Source organism: Triturus cristatus, chromosome 3_2 (assembly GCF_964204655.1).
Source record: "Triturus cristatus chromosome 3_2, aTriCri1.1, whole genome shotgun sequence".
NCBI lineage: Eukaryota > Metazoa > Chordata > Amphibia > Caudata > Salamandridae > Triturus > Triturus cristatus.
This window is the reverse complement of record NC_140584.1, coordinates 1,050,355,985-1,050,369,188: the sequence shown is the minus strand read 5'-3', so window position 1 is coordinate 1,050,369,188 and position 13,204 is coordinate 1,050,355,985. Positions and strand designations below refer to the sequence as shown.

The 13,204-nt window shown below is 42.4% G+C and overlaps 1 protein-coding gene across 1 annotated transcript in view; it reads right to left on the bottom strand.

The window, feature by feature from the left end:
• Positions 1–491: 491 nt before the first annotated feature.
• LOC146859090 (myeloperoxidase-like) overlaps positions 492–13,204 on the bottom strand; it is a 111,506-nt gene continuing 98,793 nt past the window's right edge. Inside the window, exons 11-14 of the mRNA XM_085649742.1 lie at positions 10,800–10,970; positions 4,226–4,463; positions 3,165–3,376; positions 492–1,835 (exon numbers count right to left, since the gene is read on the bottom strand). Of these exons, the coding sequence (XP_085505868.1) occupies positions 1,813–1,835; positions 3,165–3,376; positions 4,226–4,463; positions 10,800–10,970 (644 nt within the window). The 3' untranslated portion in view covers positions 492–1,812. The remainder of the gene's footprint in view (positions 1,836–3,164; positions 3,377–4,225; positions 4,464–10,799; positions 10,971–13,204) is intronic.

Genomic DNA, 13,204 nt, shown 5'->3' with positions numbered 1-13,204 from the left:
TTAGAGGGTAGTGCAATGTAGCATGGAAAGGAGAGGGCCTCAGAAGATGATAAACTTGTAACGTGGGTACATGCTGTGTTGGTCTCTTGTGAATGGCATCACAGAAGTGGCTACTGAGAGGCAAAGGAGTAGCACATTCAGACTTAGTGAAGAGCCCACTCAAGAGCACCTATTTTCTAGCTGCTTCAGGCACAGGTTCAATTCTTGGACTGGCAAAGTCACCCAAGCGTTCGGTAGGCAATAATGTGCTCTCACCAAAAGAGCACCGCTAAAGAGCAACTAGTAAGCATTCCCCTGAAACCCCCTTGCTTCAGTACACTCTTTGAAGCCAACAGCCAATAAGCAAAGAGATCTTCCCCAGCCAATCTATTGACAAGCACGCCACCAAACAAGCAATGGTTCTTACATGTTTCCAAGTCCCGTAGAAAATGTTTTCTACTGAGTATTAATGCCATGGTGAAGAAGGTGTTGAAAACAGAAATAGAGAAGAATAAGACTCAATAAACATGTTTATTAATAACAAAAATAACATGTTCAGTTGAGAGTCTTGGAATAATGGCAGTATTTTGATAGTTGACATGTTTGATATGTTGCAAAACAATTAGACGAGCACAGAAACTAGAAGTACAGGAACGTATGCGTCCAGCTTTAGCTTGTGCAAATAACTCATAATAAACAATTGCTAGGAAGGGGAAAAATGTATACTTCAGGAAAACATATGACTTCCATTATCACAGTAGTAGAGACAAGCTTGCAGGATCTTCTGACTTCATGATATGTGAAAAACCATGTGATAGAGACTTTTCCTATAGCCTACCTGAGGGTCTTCTAGGTGCCCTTTTGTTCTAGAATTAGGATTCACATCAGATAAACTTCATTATTCATATCCTTTTAGATTCTACAGTTGCCCAAACTCATCTCATTATTAAGGTCTTTCCAGCGAATAGGACTGAGCATAAAATCTCAGGCTTGACATTTCTAACTAGAGTAGGGTGAGTGTAGAATAGCAGGTTCCAGCATCCATGACTCCATTCAGGCCCACAGGATGAAAGTCCATACATACACTTTGATGGGGTGCAGAATTTAAGGAGGAATGTCACCCATACACTATGATTGAGTGAAGGATTTAATAATGAAAGTCTCTCCACCGTCTGGGATTTGGTATAGGATCTCAGGGTAAAGGTCTCTCCAAGCACTAGGATAAGGAGTAGGATTTCAGGATGAACGGTTCATCATGTTATATCATTAAGTGTACAGTCTCAGAGAGAAGGTCTTGCCACCCTCCTGGATTGGGTTTAGGGTCTCAGAATAGAGGGCTTTCTCTAGTATTAGTATTAGGTGTAGGATCTCAGGATGAAGATCCCTTCAAGCACTAGAACTAGTTATTGGATTTGAGGAAGAAGGTGTCTCCATATACTAGTGTTAGGTGTAGAATCTCAGGCAGAAGGTTTCTTCATCCACTACAATGGAGTGCATGATCATATGATAAAGACCTGTATGCTGGGACTGAGGGTGGAACTGCAGTATTAAAAATCTTTCCATACATTTATGGGATCTGGGTGAAGGCCTCACCATACATTAGAGTGAGTACGGCTCTCAAGAAAAATAGGTCTTCAGACACTGGCATTAAGTGAATGATCACTGGTAGGAAGGTTGTAAGATTGAAGTTTGCCCAGATTTAATTAAGAAACTGTCAATCAACAGTGGTAGAGCAGCACCAATTACAGGACCATGTAGGATCAAAGGTAAGATTCCCTTGCTCGGAGTGAAAGCTCAATGGCTTGTGAGTTTCGGTCTGGATAGCGCTGGTTCCTAAAAAGTGAGATCTTCATCCTCTGTGGAAGAAAAACATGTGTTACTGGAGGAAAACAAAACGAGGGAAAATGCAACCAAGTGCTAAATGAATGGAGGGAGGTGAGTAGGGTTAAGAAATAAGGTGGGTGTGTGTGAGTGGAAGGTAAGCATGATTGATATACTCTATATATGAGTAGGATAGAAGTCTGGTGTGGGAAGGAAGGCAAGCACAAGTAGGACACACTATATGCATGAATCTAAAAGTGGGTATATATGAGGAAGACAGCATGTGTGAAACTGAATGCAGATGAGGGGCACGAAATGTGTGTGGTAGAAAACAATAATTTCTAGATTACTTGTTGGGACTGGAAAATACGACTCTGGATGTGAATATCAAATGCCAAAATCGATGGGACGGAATATCTTTATAACAATATGGAGGGACAAATAAACAAAAGGTAAGTTCATGGAGAGATGTAAGTATTTACTAATCTTAACTCCCCATCTACATACTGTGAAGATATATATCACCAAAGTACGTATATGTGGAATTAGGTATAGAAAATGTATAGAAACTTACCTTTCTGACCTTCATAGCTGCAAACAGAAGAACAATCACACTAGCGGAATGGTTCTGTTTAAATGTGTTGCTAGTTATCAACTCTCATCTCGCGAAATGAGAAAATGGAATAAATAAAGCTTGTGCTACCCTTTCCCGACACCACTAACGGATGGAAATGCTGACCCCAGTGGCTTCCATGCAACACATTCTGAGACCAGAACTAGCTCCCTGCCAAAGCTCAGCACATGAGCGGGAACGGTATCTCGGAGCACTGCACTGAATATTTGTCAGCATAGCGAGATGAAATATAAGCATATATTAATTAAAACAGAAAAAGCGTCTAACTGGAAGTCTTGGAAGAAGAAGGGTATTTATCCATCATAGCAGTGTAAATTAGAGAAAGGACTATGTTGTGCATAGTATGTTTTTACAGAGTGTGGGGTAACTGTCTGGAATGGGGCCTCTCCACTAGTAGTTTGGACTGGGACAAGGAGGACAGGCAAAGGGGTAATGGAGTATTCAGTCATTTGTCTGACTTTGAGGAATTACAGTGAACTTTGTCAACAACATGGGAAAGGGTGTGTGGTCGCCATCTCTTACGCACCCTGGGACACTCCAGTAATACTAGGCGTATCTTCCACTTAGTAAGCAAACCATCACCACCAAAATAGGAATATCTAGGATTCTGTTGCTAGTACCATGCAGCACCGGTGTCAGGGAATCTGCAAGAATTCCCTATTGCAGGGACAGTACTTGCACACACCCCCGGGAAGGAAATCCCAAAGATTATGTATCATCCTGAACTTACCAGGCTCAGTGCCTCGTCTCCTCCAGGGACTTAAGTCGAGGGGAGGAATCTGGTCGCAACGCACAAAATCTTGCGGGTAACTGTTTGCCATGAAGACATTTCTCGGCACTTCAATGATAGCCGTGTTGTCACAAATGACTCGCGCCAGTGTGACCCTTTCCAGAGAGCGTCGTTGGGCACTGCTGAAAACACCGGGATTCTCATAATAAAACCTTTGTTGGAAAGAAAGACGCACACATGGTGAAGGTCTGCTTGCCTTTGAACACACATTTCAGAGACATTTCACACCAATACTATCTGCTACAACTGCCATTATCACATTCCTTCTAGTTCTCAAGGCGTACATGAATTAAACCCCAAACCTCAAATTTGCACTGCATGATGAAATGCACCTCGAGCTAGACTATGCCCGATCCAAAAAACAACTTGCACATGTAAGTCTGACTTGCACAAGCACATGGCCAGATTTATTGCTGCAAGAAATTCACAAAAGATGACCTTCCAACATTAATGACCTTACTCATGCACAGTATTACCCGTAAGAGTGTAATATTGCACTTGAGTAAATCCCTTTTGCCTAAAGAGGTCTAACCCAACAGACATAGGCCTGGAGGGGACTCTTTGTACACATACATACTAAAGAGTATTACTCTAACAGACACAGGCCTGACGGGGACGCTCCTTGCACATATAAACCTACAGCGGTCTATCCCAACAACAAAGGTTTAAAGGGGATTTTCCCTACACATATATATCTAAAGAGGTCTATCCCAACAGACATACACCTGATAGAGAATTCTCTTTACAGATACAAACTTAAGTGGTGTATACCAACAGACATAGATCCAGGCTATATTCCCACAGACACACTGTCTTCTTCAGATATAGGTACTCAGTCTCTCCACAAAGACACCTATCCATCTCTGAACTGTCCCCAAGGGTCTCTCACCACAGATCAAGAGCCACTACCTTCTGAGAAACATAGGGGTTGTTTGTTTACAGTTCAATGTCAGATTTCCTCACACAAACATACAAAATATTCTAAAAAGTGATGCACTTACCTGTCACCATCCCGTACCACTCGGAACTGATTTCCAATGATGCAGGCTAGAAGAGGTCCAATTTTCCCACCAGGAACAAAAGGTTCTGCCACTCCTCCAAGCCAAATATCAATATTTTTGGGAGTCCCATAGAGATCCATCAACTTTCTGGCCAGGACACCATTATTCAGGACTCTTTGGAGTTCTGCCAGAGTTTGTGGCTCAGAGAGGCCACAAAAACGCCGCCACGCACCATAATCTATTGCAAGAAATAGACAGTAAAGTGGTGAGATTAAAGTGATTTTCAAAGTTATATCCAGAGCCAGCAATCAGTTAAATTTGTATTGGGTGGTGAGAAGTTAGAAGGTTGAAAGCAACATCCAAAATTATCAGTGAGGGTCAATGTACCATGGCACTGGTATCACTTAAAGATAGCTTGGGGCACAGCTGTCAATTGTACTCATGTCATGTGTAACACCTCTAGCATGATTTGGCTTCTTAGCAAACAAAACGTTGAATTCTGCTGTTTTTAATTTCACACTTTACAGTTTTTAAAGCGAAACCCCATGTCCCAGGATGAAAGGTGCATATGGTTAAAAGTCTGGATTGGCTGATGGGACAGGATTCCATTATAGATACGAGTGCAGAAGTGGAATCTAAGATTTCCTATGTTTTAATGTGCCCATTTTGAAGCCCATAGTACTAAATGGCTTACTGACCAAATACTCATCCAGGTACATATTTCCTAATTTCTTCACTTCAACTGCTGATTCTTCTTGCCCATGTATCAGAATATCAAAGTTTCTTCATTGATATTGTGGCTCTGTCCTTTGCATATGTCAGGCTGTTTGTTAAATATATTGGTGCTAACTGTATTAATTGTAGCCAAACAGGTGGAGCACAGGATGCAGTGTGTGAGCGAGAAAAAAACAAGTTACATGAATTACAGAAGGAATGCTAGAGGGGAAAAGACACAAGTGTGTGATGAGATTGATTTGAAAATAGAAGGAGGAGGTGTGGGTAACCCCAAAGACTTCATAAGTATTGAGGAACAAAAGATTGATGCAATGTTTGATTCATGCTCCAAGTTAACAATAAACTCAGCAGAGGCATTTGACAAAATGTTCAAGTGTAAGAAAAAACTGCAAAGAATGGATGTCAACTCGGGAAGATATGGCGGACAACCCATACACATGAGAGGTTTCTTTTGGGGAACTATGGCATACAAAGACAGATATGCTGTTACCAAGATATATGTATCCCACGGGGGGATAATATCCTAGGGTGGCAAGCACAAAAGGATCTTGGGATCTATCTCAGCCCCAACAAGGACCCTCAAATTCTGGGTCAGAGGGCAAAGTCCAAGCAAGGATAGAAGGAGAATTCCCTGGAGTTTTTCAGAACAGTTGGGGTGTCTTAAACACTATGTTCATAAAATAAAACTTAAAGAAAACTCACATTGGGTCTCAGCCAAGGTAAGGAACTTGCCCATATCCAAGCAGGAGGCGGTAAGAGAGGAGATGGAGAAACTGTGCAGTTTGAAAGTGATCAAGCCTGTGGAGGCCACAGAATGGTTGGCATCGATAGTAGTGTCCAAGAAAGGTGACGGGCAGTATGACTTTGCATAGACCTCCGAGCGCTGAACAGAGAGGTTATAGTGGATAAATATCCCCTACAGAACATCACGCAAATTATGAGTAGGGTATCTGGAGCCAAGGTATTCTCAATTCTTGACTAGACTTCTTTTACTACCAAGTCAAACTGCACTCTGAGTCACAAGAACTAACTGCGTTTAACAAGCCCATGGGGGCTTACAAGTTCAAACACATGCCGTTTGGACTTGTGTCAGCGGCTGCAGTTTTCTAGAGAAATATGACCAATCTACTCCAAGGGATCCCTGGGGTGCTATGCTACCAGGATGATGTACTGATATTTGGGGAGAATGAAATACAACACAACCAAAAGCTCAAACAAGTTCTGATGAGGTTTCAGGAGCAGGGACTTATGGGAAAAAAGGGAAAAGTGCAGAATAGGTTGCTCTGAAACAGAGTTTCTGGGACATAGAGTGACAGCAGAGGGCATACTACCTAAAACAGAGCTGCAAGACACCATACTAAACCTTACAGCACCTAAAACCAAAGAGGAAGTAAAATCCTTTATGGGTATGATTGAGTTTTATAGTAAGTTCGTTCAGACTTTTGCTAGGCGAACATACCAGATTCGCAGTCTGTTGAAGAAAGAGGTAATGTTCGATTGGAGTAAGGAGAGTCAGAAAGAGTTTTAGGATTCCAAAGCAGTGTTAGCGGAAGCTCCCAACCTGAAGACATTCTTACCACGCAGGAGAATGGTTATAACAACATATGCTAGCTCCAAAGGCCAAGGATCTGTCATGACTCAAGAGGGTGAGAAGGGGGAGGAGACAATAGCGTTTGAGTCTCGATCGCTGTGTCAGGCAGAGAATAACTATTCTGTGATTGAGAAGGAGGCTTTACCTGCACATTGGGTCATTAAGAAATTTAGAAATTTTGTATGGGGAATCAAGTTCGACTTGAGGACCGACCATAAGCCTCTTGTTGAAGTTTTTACAAAAAAAGGACTAGACTCTATCTCGAGTAGGATCAGGAGGTGGGTGGTGAATCTACAGGAGTATACGTTTGGGGGGAGTATGTACCAGGGGTGAGAAACTGTGCTGCATATTGTCTCTCAGACATTGTAGGGTACCACAGGAGGAGGAAAACAATGCTAACAAACAGGAGGATGAGGTTTTGGGCCTACAAAATTAGAAAGTGTGCATAATAACTCAAGGGGCGGTAGAAGAAGCACTGTGGAAGGAAGGATTGAAGGCTGACCTGCGCTTGCAGAGGGTATGTGAAAGGACACAGTGTGGATGGTCAATCCAGGACAAACGAGAAGAGTCGTTCAAACCATTCTGGATGGCTAGAGATGAACAATCCATAGTGGATGAGTGTCTTTTCCGTGGCATGAAGATAATTTCACACGGAACCTTAAGGGACATACTGATCAACTTGGCCCGCGAGGGACATCTTGGTATTATCAAGACTAAACAGAGGCTATGTTTGGACTTTTGGTGGCCAAACATGGATTTGGACATAGAGAGGAAGATACAGGAGTGTGTATCATGCTCCTCTAGTGATAAGATACTCAAGTTGCATACACCGCCCATGCACTGTTGACCACCACCAAAGGGCCCGTGGGTGAATGTAGCCCTAGAAATAATTGGCCTATTAACAGGAGAGAACCGGTCACTGTATCTATTAGAGCTTGTAGACTTGTACTCCAGGTGGCCCGAGTTGAAGTTTGTCTCATAGATCACCACAAAGTCAGTCATTAAATTCCTGCTGGAAGTGTTCCTTAGGGAGGGGTTGCCCACCACCATACAGACGGACAATGGGGTTCAATTCTGCTCTCAAAAAATGAAGGAGTTTTTAGAGTGCAATGGATTAAAACACAAGTTCTGTGTTCTGTATCACCCAGAGGCTAATGGGATGGTGGAAAGACTGAACAAGCCCATCAAGGAGAGCATCCAGTTAGCAAGAGTCAGTGGGTTGTGCTGGAAGGAAGAGGTGATGAAGTGTTTGGAGGCATATAGGTTAACTCCACATCAAACTACCAACCTGACACCTTTTGAACTAATGAAAGCTAGGAAGCCTAACTCTAGGTTGGTACCAGGGTGGAGGAAGTGGCACAAAGGGTGGTCAGATCTCTTTAAGAATATTTCTTTGAGTGACAGGGAACAAAGATTCATGAGTGATAGAAAAGCAAGGCATGACAGAACAGATGCAGTCAAAGACATAGGTTTCAAGGTGGGTGATTTCGTCAAAGTCAAAGCTCACACGGGTAGAGCGAAGTGGTCCGAATTTACAGAGCCTATGAGAATTATAAAGTTATTCAGGAATGCAGTTTAGACTCAAGATGGGAGATTTTGGAACCTAGGGTGGTTAGTGAAGTACAACCTTCACAAACCTTGCTGCACCGGGAGAGGGCGAGAGTGAGACCCCTGGTTTAGCAAGTGCACCCACTGCAGGTGACACTGAGAAAACCAAAGTTCACACCATGGCAAGTGGAAAAAAGATATGTCGTCCAAGTTTCCTCAAAGATTATGTTGCAGAGTAAATCGTTGTATCATCTACTCACTATAGTTTCACATGCTTTCAAGTTCCATTGGTCTATCTTCTTACCATACTTGGTTCTCCCTCTCCTGCTTGTCCTTGTTCTCATCCCAGAGTGCCTGGGTCTTTTTCTTTTCCTGTGAACTTATTGTTTGTATAGAAGGGGGATGTGTGGTATCCTCTAAATGAGGGAAGGAGACTCACACTGGTTTGCATCTTTCCTCTCCTCCCAACAACAGAATGGTTTTACCCCGTACCCTTGCTGATGTGGTTAGAATGTTGTTGTGGCCAGGATTCTATTTGAGACTCCTGCCTGAGACTGTGGAGAACATTGACGTTTACAGCTGTGGCATTCGCTATGATGTTCACTTAATAAAACCTCTTTCTTCATCCACCCTTGTCTCCTGTGGTTTACCAACGACACTAGATGTTACACTAACCTTCTTAAAACCATCTTTCATAACCACCGTAGGAGATCACTAAAGGCCAGGGACCTCAGCGGCTTTTTAAACTTAATCACCTTAACCCCTTTTTAGGCTGTTTTTTTCTGGTATGAAAAGACTTTCTGATGGAAAAAACTGTTTCAGTATTGACCTCTGTGAATGTTCCCACTCGTTTCCTTTCATGAAATCAGTAAAGAAAGTAGTTCCTTTCCAAAATTTGCAAGCCATATTGAACTAACGTGAGAGGAGTTTGAAATATGGTACCTGGGCAGTTAAACATTTGTTAATAACAGTTTAGGGGTCTTATTTTAAACATATGTGTAAGGATACAGAACGTTTATGCTTTGATTGTACAGTGAAGTGGTGGGTTGTGTCTATTGCAGCGAGAGTTAAATGTATAGGGAACAAAGAAAGAAAACCATGAACACTATATGTAACATGGAACAGCCAGGACAAGTTTAAGAAACACTTGCTGAACTGAGCCTCCATGCTAATTTAAGTCTCACCCATGACAGGCTGGCACATTTAGCAGAACACTGACAAGCTTAAGTAGTCACTTGCAGTACTTGCCCAACCTTCTGGTATATTTGTGCATCACACTGGGATTTTTGACCAATACCTCGGGCAGGCTGGCATAACAAGCATCATTTGCAAAAAGTGCTTGAGAATATTAGAGCTGCACCCTAAAGTTATTGGCAGAAACCTCCAACATTACAGCAGTACTCAGGTATGTATTCGTATAAATACCCTGGTAGATTCTGTTATATTTTATGTTTTGATACTCACATTTTGATGGGCAGCAACACACTGCTTTACTTCTGGCATAAATAATGGTGAGCTGGGCAGCCAGTATTACTGCTGGGCAGATAACAATTTTCTACTAGGCACAGTTTTATTTTCAAAAATGGTGCTGCAAAAATGTACTTTTCACTCAGATTGGTATCTAAACCTACTAAGAAAACATCCGCACTGACGATGGCCTACTTTGCTTGCTTGATGCAGTAAGAGGCTGGTAGGCCTGGGCGAAAATTTTGTTCCGTTCGCGGAAATTGCGATAATTTGACATGTTCGCGTTCCGCGGAGAGCGCGAAAATGTAAAAATTTCCGGTTTCCGCAGCTTGGCGATAATTTGTTTCTTGCTCGCGCTGTAAAATAATACATTCTCGGGCGCGCGCAATCGCCTTACCTGAATCCCTGCGTTCGCCGACAAGTTTTCTTGATCCGGTCGCGTTCTCCATGAGATGTTGTATTGTTTTTAGCCATTTGCGCTGTCTCGCGACAGTTCGCGCCCGCAGTGACGTCATGCGTCGCGCGATCACGTCTTTCTTCTCGCGATCATGCACCGCGAGACAACTCAAAACAAGATGGCCGCGCCCGCAAGCAACCACATGGGTAAGTTGGCGACCCGCAGCCATGCAGAAAAGCTCGCGAACATGCGGGAAAAAAACATCCGCATCTTCGCGATATTTCCGCTTGTTTGCGATAATTTTAAATATTTTTGCGATAATTTGCGAAAGTTAATTTCGCAAATTCCGCCCACCCCTAGGTATGAGTAGCAGTATTGCACCCCAACATATCTGAAATATCACCAGCCACTGCTACCACCTTAAACACTAGACAAGAACATTTTTAGGAAAAAGCCTTTGCTTCCAGCTGAACAAGTCTGTTTAAGGCACATCTACAATTATGTTCTCTTACTCTGGAGAGCAGTGCTATACCAGAGTTTCTTATCTGAAAACCATGTTGTTGCCCCCTAAGCTACTTACCTGGAAAGCTCAGCTCTCTTTCTTATGGTTTAATAGCTGATGGCTCGAGTTAAGGCATCTCTCTTTCCCGCCTTCCCTGGTTTCTTACCTGTAAAGCCTTATTTTCTCGCCCGTTGTCTTTTTTACTTAGAATTCATGTTCTCTCTGTCTCCTAGTCAATATCTGTGAAGCTTTATTCTCTTCCATCTGGTTCCTTACCTGGGATACCAGTGTTTACCCACTCTACTCCTTGGTCCCAACCTAAAAGGGTGAATACCTGGGATGGCATGATCTCGGCCTCGTTGCAAGTTGATAGCCGCTAGATCAAGTCCAATCCTCTTGAATAGTTTGAAGAGACGGTCTCGCAGTTCATCCACCATCATCTGATTTTGCCTGTTCAGCTTCGCGCGATTTGACATGAGGCCTCGGAGGAGAGGGTCAATGCCACCTGCAAAACAAAATGATCAATAATGATTATTACATCTGTACTGTGATTGTGACCATGTGACTATATTGAATGATATATCAAAGAACAACCTGAGCTAGTCAAGTCAAAGGAACCTAACCTGGGGGAATGGGAGGTGTCAGAAATCAACTCGATTCTGAAATTCACCAATTTGAAAGAAAGGAAAAGATTATCTCTTTCTTGAGTCCCCTCACTCACCAGGGTTTCCCCACGGTGACATGCTTCATCATTGGGGTCCTCCCAGTCCTCTACGAACTGAGGCGTGCTGCGACTTGCGAATTACGTAGGAGCACTGACCAGACCATATGCTAGGCACACCTATCCATTATAGTTAGGGCCTTTTAGCATATCACCCCGTTTTTAAACCTATCAGCTAAGAGCATTAATAAAGTTTATTTGGCCCACTAGCTGATTATTTTAATTTTCCTTATCCCACTCCACCACTTTTTCACTTGCACTACACATAGTCTGATTTCCAGTGCTCCTACGTAATTCGCAAGTCGCAGCACGCCTCAGTTCGTAAAGGACTGGGAGGACCCCAATGATGAAGCATGTCACCGTGGGGAAACCCTGGTGAGTGAGGGGACTCAAGAAAGAGATAATCTTTTCCTTTCTTTCAAATTGGTGAATTTCAGAATCGAGTGGATTTCTGACACCTCCCATTCCCCCAGGTTAGGTTCCTTTGACTTGACTAGCTCAGGTTGTTCTTTGATATATGTACTGCTGGAGGGTGAACCTAACCATTAACCTCTATTTTCCCCCCATTCTTTGATAACTATATTGAATGAGCAAGGAAGTTTTCAAAAATCCACCGGTTTACATAATACGTGGGCCGTATGAGGAGAAATGAAAGATACACTCTCTGGTTAGCTTTCAGTGGTACGCAAACCATGCATGGTCCATTAAAGTATTTAACACAGTTAAAAGGAGCCTTCTGATTGGATAGAGTAAGTACTTTTGTACGACATATGTGATCGTTTACCCACCTTGTAAATCTTGGTGCATGCTCCAGAAAGTATTTTATTTTGACGGTTTTGTATAGCGCGAACAAGACCCTTGCGAAAATCAGAGCGCTTTACAGGGCAGATATAGGTGTATGACATATACATATAAATATAATGCATTATGTGAATACAGTACTGGTAACTGTTAGAGATTAGCACATATGTACAAGAGTGTATAAGAAAAATTCAAGTGAATTTGGACATGAGAATCGACTTCACTTCTTTTTTTTTAAAAAGCAGCGGACGGATTAAGTCTCGTTTCAGGGGGTAAGGCGTTCCAAATCCTGGGAGCCATTCCTGAGAAGGCACGATTGTATGTTTTCTTCTTGGAGAAACGTTGTGGTTTAAGTAGAAGATTATTAGAACTCCTGGTAGATCTGTTACCACCCGATAGTACTAGTTTCTCCGCTAGGTACCTTGGGGTTTTGCGATGTATTGCCTTATGTGTCTAAAGTAGAGTTTTGTTTTTGGAAAGCCAGAGAGCACATGTATGGTTTGTGCTTGGGCTAAACCTGACTACTTGCAATGTTTGCATTGGACTCCATTGCACTGATCATTTGGGGGTAGCGTGCTAGCTTTGATTTGGATTATCTCTTTTTAACTTGAGACTTGGGTATACATATCCATTAGTACTTGGACTGATACATTGTTATACCCTTTGGGCTTCTTGAATGACTGATATTGGAATATCCCTTAAATCATTGCCTGATCCATTAAATGCTGATTGTGAACAGATGAGCTGGCTTCCTATCAGTAATTTAGCAAAGGAGATTCACTGTTGCTGCAAACTAGAACATTCTATTTTTCAAACTCTTTCAATGCAGCCAATCACATACCTTGGAAATCAATCAATGATTATTCAATGTTGAATCACCTTCGAACCTACACTTGGATTTTGCCTCACTCCATTTGGCCATTTGAAAGTTCAGATAGTTGATTTCTCCTCACTGTATAAAAGTTGTACAATGCAATTCCCAAGGTCAATCTTTGACACCAAATGGGTGTAAGTGTGCTGCACCCACAAAGATGAGATATTCAAAAGTAAGGTACATTTTAAACCTATGGATAGAAACTCTCTTCTATTGACTGAAAGCATAGATCTGATAGCGCTCTGAACAGAATTGCCATCAGGCAAATCTTACAAATCCGTAGGAACAGCTCTGATAGCACAGACCTTAAAAAATGAGCTGGTGACCTTACGCAAACACATAG